Here is a 24,131-nt window from a genome sequence, read left to right on the forward strand (position 1 = left end):
GAGTTTATTTGAGACCTGAATGAAGTGTTTTGGTAGTTGTAGTGCATTTTGAATGTGAAATGAACTGCTTTGCCAAGCTGACGGTCAGTTAGGAGGATTGTGTGAAGAGTTTTGCAAAAGTGACCTAAGTATTGAGAAATGTGTCCTAGCGTCTGTAAAAAACTGTAATCTTTATTTTTGCATAAGAAAAAAACATTCAAACAGATAAAAAGAATTATAAATCGTCCTTCAGTCTCATAATAAGATCAAAAATAAATCAGTCAGCTGATTCTGGGTCTGAATAATCAGCTGGTCTGAATCTACTTTACATGGTCCTTTGGACAAATGACTCCAACACAACTCGATGTTTTTAAGTGTATTAACTTCGGCTTTTGCCTGATTTTAACCGCTGCCTCCTTTAGTGTTTAGTCTTAATTTATATCAGCAAGCAAAATTTCTTATATTAATGTTTTTTAACGACTTGCTTAAACAGGTTTACACAACAATAAACAAATACTTTTGGTTTAATATTTGAATATCAGAAGAAAAATTAATGTACAAAAATATTGGGATGAGAAGATTTTTTAACCTGATGTTTGTTTTATTGTAAAATTTAAATTTTATATTTGCAAATCCGTCCATATGGAGCGTGTTCAGAGTATTTCTACTTACAGGACAGTTAGAAACAAACGCCTACAGTGTGTGTGTGTGTGTGTGTGTGTGCGTGCGCGTGCGTGTGTCTATAATGGCACATGTCTCTAACATGAACACTGAAGGTCACTGACACAGACTAATAACATGTGCTGAGTGTCAGGTTACCAAATTTTCTCGACTTGAACTTGACCAGGGGTGTCAAACATAAGGCCCCGGGGCCAGAATCGGCCAGCAAGGATTGGGATATGGCCCCTGCATGGCTTTGAAAAATATGAAGGCAGCCATGCTTTTAATTGGTTTTCTTTATAAATAGGCAGCACGGTGGCACGGTGGTTAGCACTGTTGCCGCACAGCAAGAAGGTCCTGAGTTCAATTCCACCATCAGGCCGGGGTCTTTCTGTGTGGAGTTTGCATGTTCTCCCCGTGTTTGCGTGGGTTCCCTCTGGGTACTCCGGCTTCCTCCCACCGTCCAAAGACATGCAGTTTGTGGGGATAAGTTAATTGATTAATCCAAATTACCACTAGGTGTGAATGTGAGTGTGATTGGTTGTCTGTCCCTGTGTGTTGGCCCTGCGACAGACTGGCGACCTGTCCAGGGTGTACCCCGCCTCTCGCCCTATGACAGCTGGGATAGGCTCCAGCGCCCCCCGCGACCCTGAAAAGGATAAGCGGAAGCGAATGGATGGATGGATGGATTTCTTTATAAATTTTAACACCTTTCCCTGCTGATACTGAGCTCCTCCACAGCCGTTACATTAATTCATTACAATTAATAGATAAAGAATTAAAGGAAAGGTTCTGTTTTTCACTGTCTACTATAGAAATGCCCATCCATCCATTTTCTTCAGTTTTATCCGGGGCCGGGTCGCGGGGGCAGCAGCCCAAGCAGAGAAGCCCAGACCTCCCTCTCCCCAGCCACCTCCTCCAGCTTATCCGGGGGAACACCAAGGCGTTCCCAGGCCAGCCGAGAGATATAATCTCTCCAGCGTGTCCTGGGTCTGCCCCGGGGCCTCCTCCTGGTGGGACATGCCCGGAACACCTCACCCAGGAGGTGCCCAGGGGCCATCCTTGTCAGATGCCCGAACCACCATCGACCAGTAAATTGAGAGCTTCGCTTTTACGCTCAGCTCTCTCTTCACCACAACAGACCGGTGCAGCGTCCGCATCGATGCAGCCGCTGCACCAATCCGTCTGTCAATCTCCGGCTCTCTTCTCCCATCACTCCGAGATACTTAAACTCCTCCACTTGGGGCAGGCTCTCGTCCCCGACCCGGAGTGGGCACTCCACCCTTTTCCAGCTGAGGACCGTGGCCTCAGATTTGGAGGTGCTGATTGTCATTCCCACCACTTCACACTCTGCTGCGAACCGTTCCAGTGCGAGCTGGAGGCCATCACCTGATGAAGCCAACAGAACCACATCATCTGCAAAAAGCAGAGATGAGATCCTGAGACCACCCAAGTGGAAGCCTTCCGCCGCTTGGCTACGCCTAGAAATCCTGTCCAAACAAATATGAACAGAATCGGTGACAAAGGGCAGCCCTGACAGAGCCAGTATCTGAGGTTCGACTAACGGGCGGACTCTCCTTTCCAGCACCCTGCCATAGTGTGATCCCCCTGTAGTTGGAACACACCCTCCGGTCCCCTTCTTAAAGATGGGGACCACCACCCCGGTCTGCCAGTCCACAGGTACTGCCCCTGTTCTCCACGCAACATTGCAGAGGCGTGTCAACCAGGACAGCCCTACAACATCCAGAGCCTTCAGGAACTCGGGGCGGACCTCATCAACACCAGGGGCTCTGCCACCAAGGAGTTGTTTAACTGCCTCAGTGACCTCGCCTCCAGAGATTGGCGGGTCTCTCCCCTCGTCCCCAGATGAAGAAGACGTGTCAGTGGGATTAAGGAGGTCCTCGAAGTATTCCTACCACCGCCAGCACTATACACAGTGCAGGTAGAGCACCGCTTTCCCCTCCTGAGATGCCTGACGGTTTGCCAGAATCTCTTCGAGGCAGTCCGAAAGTCTTTTTCCATGGCCTCTCCAAACTCCTCCCACACCCGAATTTTTGCTTCCGCCACCGCCCGCGTCGCGTTCTGCTTGGCCTGTCGATACCTGTCAGCTGCCTCCGGAGTCCCACAGGCTAACCAAGCCCAGTGGGACTCTTTCTTCAGCCTGGTGGCTGGAAATAGAAATGTTAGTTTTTAAATTTCATCCATTTTTTTGAATATATATAAAACAATAAACATCAAAGTTTTTCTGTACTTAGACACATTTATCACGTAGAAAAATGAATGCATGTGTTTGAAACTGCACTTCTTTAGCTTACGTTGAGATCAGGGATTGAGTTTGATCAGTTAGGACCAAAGTGGACTCGATGTAAAATGAGTTCCTGAAGCAGGCGATCGAGACAGAGCAAACACTGCCAGTTAGCCACCGGCCTTTAACTTGTGCTGGGAGGCCTGCGGGTGCACGCCATGTTGATATCTCCTGTTATGAAAACATTCTCACATGGCAACAGTATGTGTCCCGTTTCCTGACATCCTGAAAAACTATTTTGTTACATTTGTGAAAACTTAAAGATCTGGGAACAATATTTTCATCATAAACAGTTTTTTACGTAGGACATTCTACTCGACCGCTTTCTGTTTCAACATTGGGGCTACAGGAGTGACACTGACTGGCACTATTAAGCTACATTATCACGACTCTGTAGCTCCTGGCATCTCCACCCAACACCTTTTCTATTCCAAGTTGGCATCAGAGGAATTATTTGAGGTAAAAGATGAAGACAAATATCACCATTAGGATGTTTTATGGCGTATGCCGACTCAGTTTCCCCCCTCGCTCGCTCTCCCTTTCCTCCATCTGTGCCACTCACTTTCTCTCTGTCTCCCAACGGGGATGAAAAGGCAAGGAGAGAGAAAGGAGGAATAGAAAACTGAGTGAGCGCTGTCAATAGCAGTGAGTTCACTGCTAATCTGGCTACACTACAAAGGTTAGCAGATCTGACTGTCAATAGTGTCTTGTGGGGAGGAGGGAGGAGACACGGAGGTGAGGTGGTGTAGGGAGGGGTGGTCGCTTTGAGAGAAAGAGATACTTTGATATTTCGGAATGTTAGAAGGGTGAATGTGGAGAACTGGAGGTTGGGGATCTAATTACCGGGCCATAATTGGGGGCTGGGGAATAGGTTGCCGTCCTCTCAACTCGCTGCAGATCAATTATGTTAAGAGAACATCTGTAAGTAGAGCTTAATGAGGTCCATTAGAGCAACATGCGCTGCCTTCCCTAACGGTGCTTGTCAGCTTCTTGGATGAGCTGGAGTGTGCTGCTGACTGGGGACCTGGTGGAGGGGCTTAAATAGGAGAGGAGGCTCGACTGTGCGCTGCTTTTCCCTGTCAGAGAAACAGAGAGACACACAGAGATACAAGCAGGGAAGGAGAAGGGGGAAAGGGATGCTCTGTGAGAGAGCTGCAGGAGCCACAGAGCAGCGAGGGGAGCAGAGTTTAGGGTCAAAGCTCAGCTATTAACAGTTATCAAACCATAAAACTTTGGCGGCAAAGTTTTCTTTAGAAAAGCGGGAGCTGGCCGAGCTCTCACAAAGTTACCTTCTGGAGATTTTCATTCAAAGTCAAGAGAACACAGAAGACGAAACCACGGCAGTATTTGTTTTGGGCATCCCTGGCTGTAGCTCCTTCAAGGTATGTGTTATCAGTGCTCTGCTTCTCTTGGTTCTAAGCTTAGCCCCAGCGAGGGCTGCGTGTAAAGAGCTGGTTGAGCTCCCGAAATGTCATGTATGCAAGGCTGTTCAGAGCGTGTCTGGTTTTGGTGCACGTTCGTTTGTGTCTTCATTACAGGCTGATGGTTGGGGTCATAGTGTGTAGCAGAAGTCCCCTCTCTCCGGTTTTGCGTTTGGCAGAGTACTGTATGGTGCATGACAAGACCCGGCTAGCCGCGCGATGCTCACCGCTCCCCCCGCTCTCCACATACACTCCTGCTTTCTGTCTTCATCTTATATTCATACGGAGAATGAATAATTGGCTGAACACAGCAAGTGAAAGGAGGGTGGAAGGGCACCAGGAGAGGGGTGGAAGCCTCACACACACTGCAGCAGATTGCATGATTACCGAGATAGGCCTCCTTGAAATAATTCAATCCATGACAAAACCTAATTACTGGCAGGTAATACCCTGTCAGCTTTAATGCATCTCATCACTCATAATGGCGCGGAGAGCATTTTATGACCCAACTCATTATTGCTGCATTTTTGGCTGGAGTCGCATGCCAACTATTGACTTGTGTCTCCTCCTTCAGTGCCTTCCACACTTTCATTTGTCTATCATCATATTTATATGACACATCTGTGTGTGTGATAGGGAGCAGTGGTGCGGTGGGGAGGAAGGTATGGGGTAACCATACCGTGACACTCGGGCCTCCTCGCTGCCTCGTCTCATCTAAACTAGGTCGCTAATTGATGCACGACTTGACACGAAAACCTGGCGAATGCATTTGTCCTTTAATACAAGAATGATTAAAAGCAACTATGGCGAGATGATAATCAGAGTTGTTGATGTTAACCCAGCTGGAGACCTCCCTTTGCCACAGGCTGGGGTAATCACAGAACCATTATATGCACTGTGATGTTTGCATTTTCTCACACTAGTCTTTTACCAAACAAAAGTGCCAGCAGTAGACAGTACTTTCTTTCTCTTTTGGGGGCTTAAACTCGGACTGATCTTTTTAAATGTTAATAATTAGAACCCTGTGCAGATGTACTGTAGGCTGAAATAAACAATGCAAGGAGTTACCTCTGTGACTGAGAGCTGCTCATCTCAATATTAGTGTCAGTGTTAGGAGTAAACTGCTCTACCTACACGTGGACTATTGCATTTGCTTCTGTATCTATAATGTAGACCCTCCAAAATCAAAGAAAGTGGGCGTGTACGGGAGGCATCCTTTAACCAAACAGCTGCTAATAACTGATCATAAGACTGGAGGTGGGAGAATACTAAGAGAAACTTCAGTCTCTGACAGACCCGAGCTCCCTGCAGCTTCCACCTGTAGCTAGCTGCTGACACACCAAGCAGTCGCTCCTGGAAGTCTTTGTTTCCAAGCTCCAGGTCAATGTGGCGACCTGCGCTGCCAGTTGCTCCAACTCTGGCAATCTGTAGCTGCTTCAATTCGCAGCTTTAGTTTAGGCTTCGGTTGAAACTTGCTGAGAGAGGTGAGTGATCAGAAGAATGAGCCTTACTGAAAACAAAGGTGACAGAAATAGCGTCGAAAACAAGGCTTCATACGTGTAAGAGTTTGGGAAGAGCGCGCTTACTGCTCGGTGAGGGAGCCGCTGTGCGTAACCTCTGCTCTGCCTGCTGATGAGCCAAGCAGCATGCAGCAGGAGCCGCTGTGATGAGGTTGCCAGTGTCGTGGAGGGGAAGCATCTCTTTGTCGTTCTGTCATTCGCTGCCTGCCTCTCTCTGCGCACCGATAAACGTGCTCTCACACACTGTGCGACGCCCGACGGGAGCAAACGCATCCGCCTGCGTTTTATTAGCCGGCGTTTCTCCTTCTCTTCATTCCACTTTGGCCGCCGTGCTGGATTGTTCCCTCTCTAACAAAGCCTGATCTCAGTCTGCCTGCAGACAGCTGATCTCCGGTCCAGGCGGTTCCGGGTTGCATGGTGGTGCTTCGGCTGCTCCAGCGGCTCAACAAATGCAGAAAAGGGAGAAAAGTTTCGGTAAGACGCTTTCTTTGGCTTCGGCTTGTATGAACGGAACGTTTTCTGTGTGTTTGGAGTGTTCTGCGACGACAAGTTACAGCATCTCTGCGTCGAAGGCGACGCGTTCACATCTGACCTGCTTTTGCTAGAAACGATCCATTATCTAACTTGCCTCATTTTATCGAGAGCACCTCACGAATGCGTGAGAGCGGTGTGCGTTTGTCGGTAATTAAACGGCAGACAGGTCCACACGGTGCTGTTCCATGTGTTTGTGCGAGGTGCGTGGAAATGCGAGTCTGTGAAATCCGTCATTGGCCTCTAACGATAATGCGCTCCCACGACAACAGTGATTAAACTCGGGGTGAAAACGCGAGCATCAGCTCGCACTGGAACACCGTTGTTGTCTCTGTTCGCCGTCCTCCATTCGTTCGGGATTCACACGATGATGCTGCGGACGCGCAGCAGCAGCAGCTTAGAAGCCCACAATGAACGGGGGAAAGGGAGGCTACGAGCCAGCAGCAAGTGAACAGATATGATTAGTACTCCGAGCTTTCTTTGGGAGCTTTTGTTCAGCACTTCCCCGGCAATCGAAAAAGCGAAGCGGCCACATTCCTGCCGTGCTTCCCCTCCTCTCTGCCGAGTTTATGGCACAGTAAAAGGGCTGTGGAAACTCTTGCTTCTTTTGGTTTGGTAATGAGTCGCGGGGACTTTGTAGTGTTAACGAGGCCGGACGGATCAGTGCCGCTGAGCGGGCGCGGGGGAGCAGCCATGCGCTCCGTTCTCTAAATCCAGCCAATTAACAAATCGGCAGCCCCAACACAACACAAGCGAGCTGAGCCGCCTCCCGCACCGCGGCGAGAAAAACTAACTTTTTGCAGAATTTGTGGGAGATTAAAAGGACGCACATCTGTTTTTACAGATTATTAATAGTTTGTAAACACATGTCATTCAAACTGCATCGTTTCCTGCTGCTGAACACATTTAACGCAGTTTTCATGTGACATTTAAACACGATAGAGGACGCTGTGTTTATTCCAGTGAACAGCAGGTTCAAGTTATCTGGTAATAAATACTGATCAGTCTGCACTTACAACTAAGCCAACTAACATAATAAAACGATGTTAGTAACCTCAAAGGACAAACGACTACAGCGACACGGTGCAGCCCTCAAACTCTGACAGGTTTTGATATTTAAAGATGACCCGAGCTAAACATGCAGCTTAAACACTGTGGTCTGTGTGTGTGGGCGGGGGTGGGGGACAAAGGGGAGTGGGACCGTGCCACTCCTCGGAGAATGGCAGGAGAATACTAATTCCAGCCTCATGCAAAAACTCAGTGACCCCCACCTTCTCAACGGCCCAACAAAGGCTTCCCATAGTTAGCTCAGGCCAAACAATACAGGCCACTGCAAACCTCCTGGGCTCTAACCACACCCCCAAAGACTAAGGTGCAAAAGAGCTGGGAAACTGTGGCGTGGGGTCTGTGTGGGCATGCACTGAAACTCAGTGTTTTCATTCATCGTTGTGTAAAAGCTGCTCTGCCTGGACATAATCAAATGTAAGGCAAACACGTGTGCTAAGGTCAGAAAAGTGTCGGGTTCCTGTAAGAAGTGTTTCTTTAATCAAACAATGCACCACGTCCTGCTCTGACTGATGTGCTAATCAGGTTGTTTCAGTCTGAATTATAAATGTTGCACAGCTCGTCTTTACTGTAACACCTTTATGGAAGCTGCTGCAGTCTAAACCTCATTCTGGATCTCTTTGAACTGCTCCCTGATTCACAGCAGCTTTGCATGTTTGATTTGCCAGATTTTTCTTACAACAGGTGCAAAAGCCCAAAGGTATTTATGTCTTCTCTGGACGGGCCGATCTGTAAACCACTACACTACGGCGCTCCTATTGTAAATATTGCCAAATAAAGGAAAACACCACACACACATACCTACAACATACATACATGTAGTAAATGTCATCACAGTTCACAATTAAAAAACAAATCTGTAACTCTGAGCATTTTGTGATAACACTGACTGTGCAAACACAACAGTGTAAGACTGAGGGCTGCATTAAAATCAAAGCACATTATCCCTGATTTTATGTCTTATTTCACTTTTCTTGTCAATGGTTTTAATTGCCATGATTTTAAACAGTGCATTACATGTATGTAACTTGAGGTCTAGTTCTCTGTTTATCCAGGTTTTGATTTTTTTTCATTTAATCGTTCTGTGATCCTTCATGTATTTACCTGCTCGATGATTTTAAAGCTTTGTTTGTGCTTCTCCCAGGTATACAAATGCTTTCCGTCCAGCCGGACACCAAGCCTAAAGGCTGTGCCGGCTGTAACCGGAAGATCAAGGACCGCTACCTGCTGAAGGCTCTCGATAAGTACTGGCACGAGGACTGCCTCAAGTGTGCCTGCTGTGATTGCAGACTGGGCGAGGTGGGATCCACTCTGTACACCAAAGCCAATCTCATCCTGTGTCGGAGAGACTACCTACGGTAAGAGAGACCGCTGACGTTTTGGCAGTAAGCGAACGCAGCACACCAAGTGTTAAATGTTCGATTGTATTTTCAATGTGTATTTTATTTTTATCTCCTTAGTATTTTGTTTCATATATAATCTTTTTAAACAGGCACTAGTAACCATCACAGGAGTGTGAGCCAATCTTCCTAAATTGGTTCCAGGTAGTAACTGCATCATTGTGTCGGAATAACAAGGGTCAGTTATGTACATAATTCTTTAAAAAAAGACTGACAGCATGATGTTACAATATTAATGTAACTACTCGCTGAAATGTGATGATTTTATTGGAAATGGCAGCAACTCTGATATTGAAACATTATCATGATTAATAAAGTTAAAAGGTAATAAAGTGCCTGAAGAACTTTTACTTGATTTTCCGCGCAGTCCGACCCATAAATAGAAACGTTATTTCACATTAGCAGTGACACGTCCTTTATAGCTTCTCTCGCCTACAAACTGGGACATGGTGGAGTATTTCACTACTGTGACGGCAACTGCAACATAAGAACTGTTGTTACTAAATTTAAAAAAGGAAACTTATTCGTTTGTATCTATGTGAATATTTCATTTTCAGACTCTGTCTCTGTGGGCACGTGTGTGATAAGTACAAAAACAGCAGAAAATAAATAAGTTAGTGATTCTGTAACAACAGTCACAAAGAGTCAAAGCACCGGAAACAATAAACCTCGTCACAGTAATTCATTATCTCTCGAACCTAATTGGTGCACAGCAACATTTCATTATGACCAAACGATTCATGCTCTCTTTTTGTGTAATATTTTATCTATTTATCAGTGTGTGCGTTTCAGTAGTACTGTGTAACCAAGTGTGTTCACGTGGTCTGCATATTCACTGGAACAGACTGTAGTTTCGATACGTACAAATAGAAATAGAAGATTTTATTTGGCAGAAATCGAGTGTTTCTGTGCTCCTGTATAGAAACACAATCGTTGGTATATTTGTACGTATAACTGATAATAAAACACTGGATCATTTAACTTCTTTAAATGGGAATAAAATCTGGAACTAATCATTTTTTAATTTTACAGACAAGGTTTTAATTATTTATTTATTTTAACACTGCAGTGAATTGTTTTTTCATCCACTGTAATGCAGTAAACATTAGCAACAGTAAGTGTTTGTAGCTACAGCTTTTGAATAAATCAAACATTAATTATCCATCAGGGTCGTGGGTGGCTGGAGCCAATAAAAATGAATTATTTCCAATTAAAATCTTTTTAAAGAATGTAACTATTATTAAAATTTCAAATATATCCATTTCTGACTTTACGTCATCACAAAGACGATTCTGAAGATACTGAAACACTTTAAGTTCGATCCTTTCTGTGTTGTCGTGGCCTCCTGTGGGCTGATGTCAGGAAACAGCTGCTGTTGTTTTTGAAGTTGCGTTCATGTTAAATCAGCTTGTAGTTTATGGCGAGCCGCCATTACAACCTTGAAGTTTAATCTGCATGCGGTTTGTTGTTGAATTTTTGGATTTGTGAGAATGAAAGTTTTGTAATTTCACATCGATGCTTAGCGCTGTGATGAGGTCACTCTTCTGTTTTAGCTAAATGTTTTAATGGAGTTCGAGTAGGATATGAAGACATGAAGGTTTCTGACAGCGTTACGTTTCTTCTTTGCAGCTCTTCCATCAAAGTCGACTGAATGAGACTTCAGTCTCAGCTGATGCAGGTTTATAAACAGCACATTTGCATAATGACTGAAAGCAGCACCTCTGACTAACGGTGAGCCGCAACGTCAGTTTCATGGTCATTAATACGCAAATTATCATGACCATTGATCAACAGCCACACTGATCAATGGTCATTGTTAATCAGCGGTGCTGGTTTCAGATGAACAGATTCAACTTTTGGGACTGACAATAAACCGTTCATGGAAGCTGTAGCAGAGTTCATGCTGTCATAGCATCACAGGGGTAAAATGAGCATGTTGTGGGTGTTGTCTTCAGTAGTGTTAGAGTTTAGCACCTGAGAGAGCATGCCCGGACCGAATCAGCATCACGTCCCACAAAACCTGATGTTAGCGGGTTTGTTTGCAGAGAGACGTGGCTGCAGTACGCTGCACTGTGATCATGTTCTCACATCCTCGGCCAGTTTGACAGCTATGGACAAATTTATTAATAATAGTAAACGGATTGTTCCTTATGCAACGTTTTGGTTTGGGGTTTTTGTCCTGTCCAAGCAGAATTATGGTCTGAATCCTTTGTTGTGTCAAACATATTTGCTCTCCTGGGAGGAGCACCGTAGCCTCGCTGTAGGCTCCTCTTGTTAACGTTTTTGTTTTATTTATTTACTTTATTATTCATATTGTCTTGTGGATGTTATGCTGCATCAGTCGGGGGGCGAACACCAGACTGTGAACAATAAGCAAAGAAATAGAAAAAGGAGAATCCCCCAGAACAGATCCCGGGCCCCCAGGAGGCCGCTAGATTTACGCAGACCCCCAGCAAGAGACACGGGGAGCTGGGGCTGCAGCTGAGCACCACCAGCCACATGATGGAAGTGATCAGTGCGGACCAACCACTGAGTAATATACAAACTGGGCATAGGGCAGTGAGGACTGTATGTGTGATGTATTTGTTTCCATGTTAGCTTTGGCTACGATGCACAGCTTGGCTGAGGCTGGGATACACGTGTGGACAGCTGCTATTCAACAAACCTGCTGTTGTTCATTCCTGATTTTGAAAATGTTGTATTCACTTCTCATGCCATGACAGAACATTTAGTTGATTTAACCTGTGATATCATCTTCTGCCATATTTAGTAGAGGAATATAGTTCAATGAGAACTTATCAGTGTGATCGTTTTAAGAAGACAAGTTTATTTGTTCCAAAGGAAAAGCAGCACATCGTCAGCATGCAGGCTTATCTTATGGTCTGTAGTTTCATTTTGAATTTCTTTAACATCTACGTTTTTCCATACAAACACCCAAAAGTGAGGAGGGAAGTGTGCAGCCCCGTCTGGTGGCCCTCCCGACATTGAAGGTTTGGGAAGTAAGATCATTTATCCTAACACTGCATTTAGATTCAATGTATGAAGACTGAACCATCCAAATTTGTGCAGATTCTAATGAAAACTCCCAGTTTACCTGTTCAAAAGCTTTCTCTGCATCTAAAGACACAGCCATTTGCTGATGAAGCAGTAATCTGTTACATTAATTAGTCTGTGTGTATTATTGGCTGAGTGTCGACCACTGATAAAACCTGTTTGGTCAGATGAATTATGAATGGAGAGATTGTTTTCATCTTTGCAGTGAGAGTGGGTGACAGCTGGATGGGACTGTAGGATCTACGCCTGCTGTAAGAGTTCATGTTTGGATGCTGTCGTTGGCCAATGTTCTGTAAAACTCTGCTTTTCCTGCTCTGCTACAATTTTACAAAATCAAACTGAAAAGTGATACATACAACATGCATTTTTGCACTGCGTCATGTTTGTTGCATTCAGCACACAGTAACGAGTGTGTGTGTCTGCTGTGTTGCACTGCTAGATGTTGCAAAGTAACAGACCAGAGGAGAGAGTAAGATGAGATGTACTTTATTAAACCCGAATTGGGAATTATTTTGTTATTGCAGTTAATACGACCACTACTACTAATAATAATAACAATAATAATAATAATAATAAGTGCCTGGTGCGTGTATAGACACACACAGATATATGCAGATGCACATGTGTGTGTGCTATACAGTGTGTTATGAAAAGCACTATTGATTAGTCAAATCGGACTCAATTATTATTCGTAATTGAAACAAAAGTTTAAAAAGTATTTTAGTTTCTTTACATTCAAATCGTCTTCCCTGATAGCAGTGGGCAACATCCTGTCCCACGATAGACACAGACATTGTAGTTGTCTTCCATCGATCATTTCTAATAAACCTGCTGTTCAGCTCGACTTTTCTTCCTCCTGTAGGATCGTTTGTTTCTGTTTGGGCTCCAAAACGTTGGACTCGTCCCCCTCTTCAGATTCGACCAGCAGCTCCAACAGGAAACATGTTCTCGACAGCGTTCTCACCGTCAAACTAGTTTGAACTCACTGTATTATTTTTCCCACTCTACCTTTGTGTCCACATCGAGTCCTGTGCTTCTAGAGTTTCTACTTTTAACATTACACTTAAAACTTGTGGATCACATGACCCTGAAAACTCCTTAGTTACAGCCTTTGCTCAGCCTGCTGTGATACACAATGACTCTACAGCAGGTTCAGTGCTCTGTGGTTTCTACTGGGACAACTGACAGACCTGGAATTCCCTCGTGGTCTTGAGTAGCATTCCCACCTTATTGCTGAAAGACGTCTGATTGCCCAGGATGAGACTGTTCATATTTCCTCCCTTTTGCTCTTTAGCTCCAGCTCTCAGCTGTTTCCTCTGTAGATCATTCAGGACAGCAGGTTTGGTTCAGTCCAGTCACAGAGGTATATTCAGTGCCATCAGCTGTTCAGTGTAAACAATGCAGCTCACAGAAAAACAACCACATGAAAAGTGTGTGTAATACATTTCTTACTTATTAAAAGTAACTCAGAATGTGATGAAGGAAAAAACACAGGAGCTGCCTCGACTGTACTCAGAGTATTTATGCCTAAAACACTTGTTAACACAGTACAATGTAAATGTTGTTTTTTGATTACTTTAAATAACTTTAAGTTACATTTATATAAGCGCATGCAGATACTAAATTGCCCGTAGGTGTGAATGGTTGTCTGTCTCTGTGTGTTGGCCCTGCGACAGACTGGCGACCTGTCCAGGGTGGACCCCGCCTCTCGCCCTGCGACAGCTGGGATAGGCTCCAGCGCCCTCGCGACCCTGAAAAGGAGAAGCAGAAGCAGATGGGTGGAGTTAAATCTATGAGAGTTTTTAGAGCAGGGCTCCGTGATGTGAATGACCCTGAATATGTGGAGTGTTTCGTGTCCACTTTGATAAGTGAAATATTACCCAAACCACAGCTTCAGGTTAGGTGGAGCCACTGGTTTCATCTTTTAAAAACATTAAAGCTAAAGCCTAAGCTAAAAGCTGCAGTAGACTAAAGTACATTTCCATGTGACATGCAGTGGAGTGGTGTATGAAGTAGTGAGATATACTCAAGTACAAAACATGTACGTTACTTAAATGCATTCGACCGTCGATCATAAAAACGAGGACACACTAATGTTTTTCAAATCTTTCTCGTGTCCTTTCAGTCAGTTGGTGTTTCACCCTTAGCCAGCACAAATGAATCAACCATCATGTTAGTAACAATACTCATGTACTGATTGTTAGTGTTACTGTGCTGTTACTGTTCGGGACATTCTTCGTACCAGTGTGTGGAGTTATTGATGCTTGTGATCATGCAGAGGCATCATTCCCCATCAAAGTATTCTTGTCAGTTTATGGTCTTATTCCAGAATCAGTTGATTTGGTTTCTGGTCCTTTGGGGGCCTTTTGGAAAACTCCAGGTGTCACGTGGCTTTTACTTAGGAGTGGGTTCCCCCACACAGGCCTGATTGGTGTTGTGCTGTTTGCCCTTCCAGAAGGTTCTCCTCTGTCCACAGAGCCGTGCTGCAGCTCCGTCAGACTCATCGTTCTGAATTTAACAGAATTCACAAGAATTTCAAGCAAACTTTTTTCTTTTTAAACTTTGTCATGATGAGTTTTTGTGTGAAGGGTTGAGGTTACAGGTCGCCAGTCTGTCACAGGGCTAACAAGCACAGACATTCACACTCACACTGACATTACACTAACGTAGCCCTGCTGTGGGAGGAAGCCATAGCACCCGGAGAGAACCCACACAGACACGGAGAGAACCCACACAGGAAGCCCCGGCCTGGTGGATCTGTGACCTCCTGTGAGACAACAGTGCTAATCACAGCACTGTACTGTGTTTGAAGATCAATTTAATTCATTCTGGAATAATAACATGACAAAGTGTGAACTTGACCTCTGACCTTGAGGTCATTGAGATTGAAACTTGTCAGAGTTTCAGTAGATACAGCTGTGGTATCAGTTTCAAACATCTGCCTCGTTCCTGAGTTATCACTTTCAAAACGCCGCCTGCCTTGTGATGACGATCAACCTTTGAGGGCTAAACTCGACACTCAGGCGGGCGACTGTGTGAACAGTGCAGTAACTGAGTTCAATGAGCAAACAGGACAAACCTCCTGTTTATTTAAATATTATATATAATATCATTGAAATATAAACTTTGCTCTTTCAAGCTGAATTCCAGCAAAGCACAAAAAGTGAGGAACAAAGAAGATTGTTGGTCAAGTCGAGGAGCAACAGCGAGTTTAGCAGCACAAGCCAAGCAGGCTCTGCCTCTAGTATCAGATCTCCAATTAATAACTGGAGCAGCCTTAATAAATTCCCATTTTCATGGACATTACCTCCGATGGTCCTTACAGAGCTGTAGGTGGTACAGAGTGAGGTTTATTCGTTCTGTCTCTGCATTTATATAAAAGGTCAGAAGTAGTTTGTTAAGAATGTCAAGAGACAGTTTTTATAAACGAGTACATCAAGACTGGAATAATAGCCAAGTCACGAACAGTGTCGGGAGGGTAGCCCTGAGTAACATGAAGATCAGATCGATTCTCATTACTACAAGTTCTCCGTGGCAGGTAGGACATGTATGTTATGCAAGTCTTCTGTTTGAGGGTTAGAATGATGGCAGGATGCTGTAAACGGACCAAACTTCAGTCAGGAGAACAACTGAGATAATCCATCCACAATACGAGGTTAGTCATTCATATACTGCAACAACATGGGAATTTTTTTTAATTCCTTACTTAGTTTACTTAAAGATTCCTTTATATTTTCTAAGAAAAGCAAAGACAGGTTACAGGGATTACTGGGAGCACAAGAGCTCACTGCGGATCAAGACTGGCATTGAAAGATGGGCAAACACAATACTGTTCAAGCTGAGGACCAGTCCTGCTGACAAGTGCCGGCTTCTGTCATCTGTCAGAGAACAAAAGTCCTTGACTGACTTGATGTGAACGGTTTGTGATCAACAGCAATCCAGACTGTAACACGGGGGGAGTATTTTGGAGCAGGAATGACGGCGAAGAATGAGATTAGTTAGTCTTTCATCTTCAAAGTTCAAGGTGACTGAATTGATTGGATGTCTAGTGTCATGTGAGGTCCCTGCCTTTGGATTAATGAATGGCAAATATAGCAAACTGCAGCATCCACCATCCAACAAAGAGACCCAGGGCCCGCCACACCCAGGGCCCGCCACACCCAGGGCCCGCCACACCCAGGGCCCGCCACACCCAGGGCCCGCCACACCCAGGGCAATCAGTGACTGCACTATCACACACACACACCAACCTTAACTATTTTATTTCTACTTATTTAGTTTATCTCAATCTGTCCACTCAGGTTAGCAACATCACAAGAAGATTTCTATAATCCGCTGGCTTTGTCGAGTGCATGATGCACCCACATCCTTCTCCACGTGAACCCCACTCTATTTAGCAGGATGACACGTTATTAGGCCTGACATAATCAAGGTTAATAGAATTCTTCAGGCGTCTGGAACCCAGAACGATGTAGTCCCACCAGCAGAGAAATAGTAATCCTCCAGCACAACACCTGCAATAAAAACTAAAAACAACAATAATAAACACACCAGGGGAAACCTGAAGAATCAGCACAAATGCAAACACAATCAAAGCTATGATCTTTGTGCTTCACTCTCTCTCTTAATGTGGGAAAATACAACAAGATTATTTTATGACCCCTGTGAAACCAGAGCTTACACTGGTGATACTGGTAATAGCATGACAACACTGTTTATGCTGATATTTGATTTCCACAGTACAGAGGGATGAAAGCTCGGAGGAGGATGGAGAGCAGACAGACTGACACATGTGAGTTTAAAAATGTGCAGAAAAGGAAGACTGTGGTGTGCGTGTCGGTGCTAATGTGAGGAGTCCAAGGTTGGATGCAGGAGTGGAAAGGCGATTGGGCATCTGTTAATGGAAAACTGTAAATTGTAGGCATCCGTTTTAAAGGCAGCACCAGGAAAACACTCATTTATCTATCTGTTCATTCATTTTTTAATCCAACTTCAATTTTCCTCTACAGTGGTTTTAGTAAGATTGTAACTGCCAGCAAATGCACAGCACCATCAACACTGCTGGATTTATTAATGTTTGGAAAAGCTGGCTATCAGTGAGGGATAAGCCTCCATGTACATGATGGGTCAGTTTAATCGTTCACATTTTCTCCTCACTGAGATCAACTTTCTACTCCACAGTCACTGTGTAACCCTGTGTAAATACAAATGAAAAATGCATCATGCTTTTATCTGGCTCATGACGCATTGTCAGTTTGCATATCAGTGTCAGGCCTGACTGTGACATCAAGTCAAGCTTTATCTGCAGGGGCGGGCAGACGGCGAATAGAAAAGCCTCTCGCCTCTAACATTCATGTATTTTAAATCTCATTCGGATCAAATTGTTTCCATCATTACATTTATAATAATAATGTAACAAGCAGTTTAGTGTGTGATTACTTGTTTTTTAAATAACAGGATATTCAAGTGAATAATTGAAGGTCGTAATCGACATTCTGAAATATTCAGTCTTTTTAGACCAACTCCACTGATTCATGGCTCCATCAACATCCATTCTGTCTCCCTTCTTAATGTGAGCATGTGGATGTAGGCCACATGTTGCAGTGAGTCGGCACTGATGGCCTTCTGCCCTGGACAAGCTGGATGTAAGCCTTAAGTGGCCCAAATGCAAAAAAGTAATTAGGAACCAAATATGACAAATGTGTAGTAAATATTAGGGGTGCAACGATACACAAAATTCACGGTTCGGTTCAATACTTTGGTGTCACGGTTCGATATTTTTTCGATACAAAAAAATGTTCATGCTTTTTTAATTTTTCATTTATTCAAATTATAAATATATATTTTAACTCAAAAGTACAGTTTTTAAATTTAATGTTGCTGAAACAACAAAGGGATAAAAAACTAAATCTAACTGATTGAGGAATCACTCATCTTTGGAAAAGAGAGTTTATTACAGAGAAATGGCTCTTTCCAAAATAAAAGCTCTACTATAGCTTCTTCTGGGCTATATTCTCAGCAGCATATTAAACATATCAGGTCCCCATGAGGAGAATCCTGTGCTAACGGCTGTCTAAATGACTCGGGTAAAGTTTGTAGCATGCTGCTTGTTGTTTTTGTCTGCTTCCACTTGACTTAGCACCAGGATGATGTCGGAGTAAACGTCCAGTCATACTCGTTGTGTTCCCACTAGTGCTGTCAGCGTTAATCTGAAATGACGTTAACGCCACAACACGGCAAATCTCCGTTAACGAGCTACCGCGGATCGCCCCGTGGGTGGGGCTGGACGGCCAACACGTTAACGAGCTAACTGCGCTAACACACTAGTTCCCACCCATGTAATTGAGCATTGGTGGCACATCCAACATACTGTTTTACTTTAGTCCATGACTCGCTTACCTTCAGAGTCATACGTCACATGAAGACCAAAATAGTTCCAAAGGTCAGATCTGAATGAGGGTGGAGGAGGTTCAATTTGCCATGTTGCAACGGGCTTAGCTTCTGTCTTGCTAGCTTGCGCTGCGCTCACTGGATCTGCGCTGGACAGTGCAGCCTAGGCGGAGTAGTCGAACGCAGATCCACTGAGCGCTCAACACAGACAGCATCGTCAGAAGGAAAGTTGATAAAATAAATTTAAAATGTTGTATTGTTCGATACATATGTGTACCGAACCGAAAGCACTGTATGAACGGTTCAATATCGATACGAGTATCATTGCACCCCTAGTAAATATGCACTGGTTTCCTTAACTATGCTCGACATTTATAGCACATTAACAGCATCTGAGCGTCATGTCGTTAAGAAAAAGGGGGAAAAAACCAAGCAAATAATTGAGAGCTGTATCTCGCCCTGCAGTCGTCGCTTCTACTGTTTGTCAGAAACAAGAAGAAAAGGCTGAGGAGTTTCAAACTGTGCAAGAACTGGACTGGAAATCAGTGGCGACAGTTCTTATGGAGTGATAGATGCAGATTTTACATTTCTGGTTCAATAGATGAAAAGAGGTCGGGATTGAGATGCGACAGTGAGTGTGTTCCTATACAGCACTTTGCTACTCTGAGCATTCAAAGCGCACAACTTGCCTTAGTCACACATTCAGATAAGCTCTATTGTCTACAGTCACACTCTGATGGACGTATCAGAGTGCAGCTTTGAGTTTGTGTCTTGCCCGAGGATATTTGGGCTGCAGCCAGGGATCGAACTACCAACCTTCCAATGAGGAAATGACCTGCTACAGCCACCCCACCCGTGCAAAGCCATCTGTAAAACACGGTGGAGGCCACGTCGTGGTTCGGCACTGCAGACAGTAGTGTGGGGGATTGATTGACAGCGGCTTCGTTTTTCAGGATGACAGTGATCCCAAACATACTGCTGTGGCGTGGGTGTGGTCTCTGGCCGGCTGCAGAGGGGTGACGCAGTGAGCTCGGGGCGGCGCAGGGGCGGGGTGAACAGGTGTGCTGGGACATGAGTGTGATTATGTCTCTTTATATGTTCACAGTGACAGTCAGAGGGGCAGAGACGTGAGAGCGGAACAGGAGTGTCTGTGTCCCAGTGACAACAAAAACCACAGTGTGATCACATTCGAAAATAAAGTAGTGCTGTCATCACGTCCGCGTCCTGTCTATGCTTAACGGGTCCAGCGTTACAACTGCCAGTGAGGTCAAAGCATACCTGGGTAGAAAAACAGGAAATGGGTTAGACATGGGCACCCCTGAGCCCAGACCCCACATTGCTGAAGCAGTGTAGGATCAACTTATGAGAGCCATTTATGAACTACTGCGTTTATATTGGAAAGGTTAGTATATTCAGGTGCCCACTGAGGAAACAGGGGAATGGCCTTTGACCACATTCTCTGTCGCAGGAATGCCACTAGTGAAAAAATGAAGTGTTGTGTAAGTGATGTTCAACCGGGAGAGGAATTGCAATTCATGTCCACTGAACAATAAAGAGGAAGTGGAGGCAAAGATGTTTGGACTTTGAGTCTTTGTAGCGCACAGCTGTGCAACACATGACTGCTGCGGTCATGTGGCACCAAGTACCAGTTTAATGGAAAGCCCTGGACCAGGCTTTGGAAAGTCCTTCAAGAAGCCTGGAGAAATAATCCTGAGTAGTACCTTAATTAATTACAAGAAACCTTGAGAAAGGGTCAAGTCTGGATTGGAGAATAAAGTGGTAATGGTGGAACTGGCAGTGAATTGGAAATACTGTGTTTTTCTTGTACACTGTATGTTTCAATACATTGCTGCACTTGTTTCCAAGTATAGAATAAGTATGGAATAAATAGGTGGCTGAGCCTTATACAGTATTGTATGGTTTGTCCTACGTCCTAAATATTCTATATCTACAGACACAAACATGGATGTCAAACCTCAACATTGAAGTTTACCTGAAGCCCACACACACAGGGACCAGTACCTCCTCCTTCACTCCCACCACCCTCTGGAACACAAACTTGGAGTAATCAGGTTCCCTCTGAAACATGCAGTCATCCTAGTTGGGCTTACCCCAGAGAAACTCAGGAGAGTTTTCTCCAAGCACGACATCCCAGTTTACTTCAGACCCAGCAACACACTCAGAAACTGGTTCATCCCAAAGACAAAACTCCAAAACACAAACTTAACAATGTGGTGTATGCCGAGGAATGCCCAGACCTCTACATCGGAGAGACCAAACAGCCACTTCACAAACGCACAACACAGAAGAGCCACCTCCACAGGACAAGACTCAGCAGTCCATCTGTATCTAAAGGTCAAAGGTCACTCTTTGAGGATGCCAATGTTCACATGTTGGACAGAGAAGACAGATGGTTTGAGAGAGGAGTGAAAGAAGCATCTATGTCCACTGTGAGCGACCATCTTTGAACAGAGGCGGGGCTTACAACACCAACTGTCTTCCCAGACGCCTTAACGCCCACTCGCATCCTGGGCCATCTGACCTCAGGAAATCACATGATAGGGTGGGGCCAGGTTTCACAATGAGCTCACCTGAAACCCTGGCTGATTGTGACCCTCACCCAGTTTCACACCTTGGCTCATGTGATTAGGTAGAGGGTCAATAGGGGGTCCAAGACCCACTTAGGGACACTCCCATAGGGCTTCAAATCTGGGACTGTCCACCAGTTGCTCTTAGAGCTGAAGAAGCTTCCACGTCCTCATTTTAGGTTTGAAGGCGTTTTAGTAGATGAAGGTGAAAGGCTTCAACATGAACCGAGCTGCGGTCTGGGGAAAGCATCGAAGGGGGCTGGCAGCGGTTCCCGGGCCTGGCAGGCAGGGAGGGTGGGGCACGAGAACGAACAGCTTGTAGAACTGGGGGAACATATGTAGATGAGAACTGGGAAGCCATTCATGTGTCTGAAACTGGGTTCCACTCTTGTCATCGACACCAGACTGTCAGCTGCTCTACCTTCTGACACGACTCAAGCTCAGTTGAACTAAGTTGCCAGTGGTAGCTTATGTGGTTTTTACTCTCATCCCATTTATTTGATATCCTCTGTCCTTCCAGACTGACCTTTATGGTCTTAATAAAATGGTCTATATTGACATTAAAGGAATAGAAAGATGGTGCTATGGCTTATGGGCAGGTACAGGCTCAGCTCACCTTTTCACTGAACAGTGAATGTGCCCGTCCACTACAAAATTCTAATTCAAAATGCACTTCTGTCTTTTTAATTAAACTCTAGTGCAGTTTGGAGGCTATTTGACCTTTACTGCCCTATCTTTATGGGGAATGCCACAGGTCATTTCTATGCATATATTACTGGATTACCCGCCTCCCTTTTCCTCTTGATGATCCTTGAGGCTTTACAGATTAAGGACAGGTTTGGGTCTTAAGTATAGCCTATTTTTAATCTGCTATGTGGGGAGTATTTTAAGGCAGGAGAGCTCTAATATTTAAGGCTTTAGTTAAGACAATTAGGGAGAGTTGGGTTTTTTAATGTCATGATAGTAACATAAAAATGCAGTGCTTAAAAAATATCAACATCAGCAGCCACCAGAGCCAATAGTTTTTTAAAGAGTTTTTAAATTATTATTAAATATTTCAGATCTCTGCCTTTTTCTGGTGGCGCAGGCCTCAATCCAAATCACCACATCAAGTCAATCACTGCATTCCCTGAAGGACTTGACTGGCTTCCAAAAAATGCTGAGTAAAAAATTTTTCTTTGCAAAACGAAGTCAAAGTTACTAATTCAATTCAATGCAACTTTATTTATAGAGAAGCAAAACAACAGCAGTCGCTTTATGTTGTAAGGTACATTATTACAGCAAAATAAGAAAATCAAAAATAAGATTTGTTCAGTTATTCACTGGAAAACTTTTCATAGAAACAAAAAGAAAAATTGATGTTATGAATTAATACAGAAAAACACACATACAGGTCAGTTTAGTATGAGAGTAACTGTGTAAACCGACACCAGGGATGCTGACACACATTTATCTGTGCACGATGTACAAATTTGTGATTATTTTTTTCCTTTGTTGAATCAGAATATTTCATTAATCCCTAAGAAAATGTGTGGTTACAATCGCTCCAAGACAATAAGAGCAGTAACAAACTGAAATAAATTATAGACAATCCTGAGCATCCTCCGACAGATGTTCAAAGATCTCAGACGCCTCCAAAAATAGAGACGAGTCTGGGCCTTCCTGTAGAGGGCAGTGGTCAGTCCAGTTCACTGTCAACGTGTACTCTAAGGTATTAATACTCCTCCTCATCGCCCCCTCGACTGAAACAGGCGTCCTCCTAATGTCCACAATCAAATCTTTGGCATTTGTCACGTTGAACTATAGATGATTCTGCTTGTACCACATGACACAGCAGACAACCACAGCCCGGTACTGCAGCTCATCACCCTCACTGATGCATCCGTCCACTGCAGAGAAGTAAAGAAACCAAAACTAAACTCAAAAGTCATCATCCATCCAATTCGCGGTTACAGGATTAGACTTGGTAACCTGTGATGTGATGGACTCGCATTTTCCAAAACTGTTTCTTGACATCTTTTATTAAATTCAAGGATCACTTGGTCTTAACACCCGTTGGTTTGACACTGATTGAAGAACGACACAAAGGGCTGTGTGCCTTTACGTTGCAGGAGGCCTTGTAGCTGTAGCTCAGAGCAATTTTTGTTAGTTGGTTTTGTTTGTTGGGTTTTTTGTCATGTTTAATGTTGTGTATGAATAAAGTGCCCTGTATGGACACTGTGTGAGCCTGGGCTCCATGTCTTGCCTGGCTACAGTCAATGCTGGCTGCAGCACATTTGGCTGCCATTTCTCCTCTACAGGCATGTGAGAGTACGATAACACACTGCTGTTTAACACATGATGACATGCAGCATGGACCCCACTGCAAGCCCCTCACGTTCTGGCACAGGTGGTTTTTGTACTGTGGTGGAGAATCATCCACAGTTTTCATCCTGTATGCACGTTACACACACACATCACAAATGTTTTTCCCTCACTTCTGGAAAGTGAAGCGTCACATAGAGAGAAACTTCCACGTGGACCTGTACTTCTCACACTCTTTAGCTTTTAGTGTTTAATAGCTGCAGGTGACAGGAGATTATTGTGACATCAATGCATCTGCATGATTCATGTGGCTTGCATGAATACCCAGCAACAGGAGGATTGAAGAACTATGGAACAGATTGGGGATGTAGAGAGTTCCAGGACAAAGAAAGATTGACCCCTGTTAGCTAGCCATCCTGTATCAAGAGTATTTTGACTAACAGCTCAGTGAGGATCTGTGCAGATGTAGTTGTCGAGCTGTGGTTTGAGATTAGCTGGAGCTGGTTCGGTTCAGTGTGATGAGCACTGCTGCTGTGTGTTACTGATGCATCCCATAGCCTGTTTGTGTCTGATGAAAGCGATCACCTCATGGTAATAGAATTGATCAAACCTAGAATCTGCATGTGTTACAAATGAACATAAGATACAGACGTGGAAGCAGATCTGGCTACAGGTGTTAGAGGAGGTCGGTTTGGTTGGTGGCAGTCCCACCTACAGACAGTATGTGGGTAGCATAGGCATCGCTATGAGATCTGAACCTCTGAGTTCTCAGTTACTAGCTGGTCAGACACCACTGTAACCCTCCCCCAGCTCCAGGCTGTTCCCAGTGCACATGCCAGTGAGGTGTTTCAGATAATCAGCACTGCTCAAATGTACTCTGCTGACTTGGGAAGAACATTCAATTCAATTCAATT

General features: G+C 44.4%; 1 protein-coding gene across 3 annotated transcripts in view; it reads left to right on the top strand.

The window, feature by feature from the left end:
• The first annotated feature begins 4,196 nt into the window (after positions 1 to 4,196).
• Positions 4,197 to 24,131, top strand: part of lmo3 (LIM domain only 3) — a 50,455-nt gene continuing 30,520 nt past the window's right edge. Inside the window, exons 1-2 of one of the 3 annotated variants that reach the window (XM_005733206.1) lie at positions 4,197 to 4,326; positions 8,626 to 8,839. In XM_005733206.1, the coding sequence (XP_005733263.1) occupies positions 8,634 to 8,839 (206 nt within the window). In that variant the 5' untranslated portion in view covers positions 4,197 to 4,326; positions 8,626 to 8,633. Of the gene's footprint in view, positions 4,327 to 5,794; positions 5,850 to 5,947; positions 6,360 to 8,625; positions 8,840 to 24,131 lie in introns of those variants that run through there. The other 2 variants (XM_005733205.1, XM_005733204.1) reach the window with 2 other exon arrangements.

This window comes from Pundamilia nyererei, unplaced genomic scaffold, assembly GCF_000239375.1.
Source record: "Pundamilia nyererei isolate P.nyererei 1_Seehausen unplaced genomic scaffold, PunNye1.0 scaffold00050, whole genome shotgun sequence".
NCBI classification, from domain to species: Eukaryota; Metazoa; Chordata; class Actinopteri; order Cichliformes; family Cichlidae; genus Pundamilia; species Pundamilia nyererei.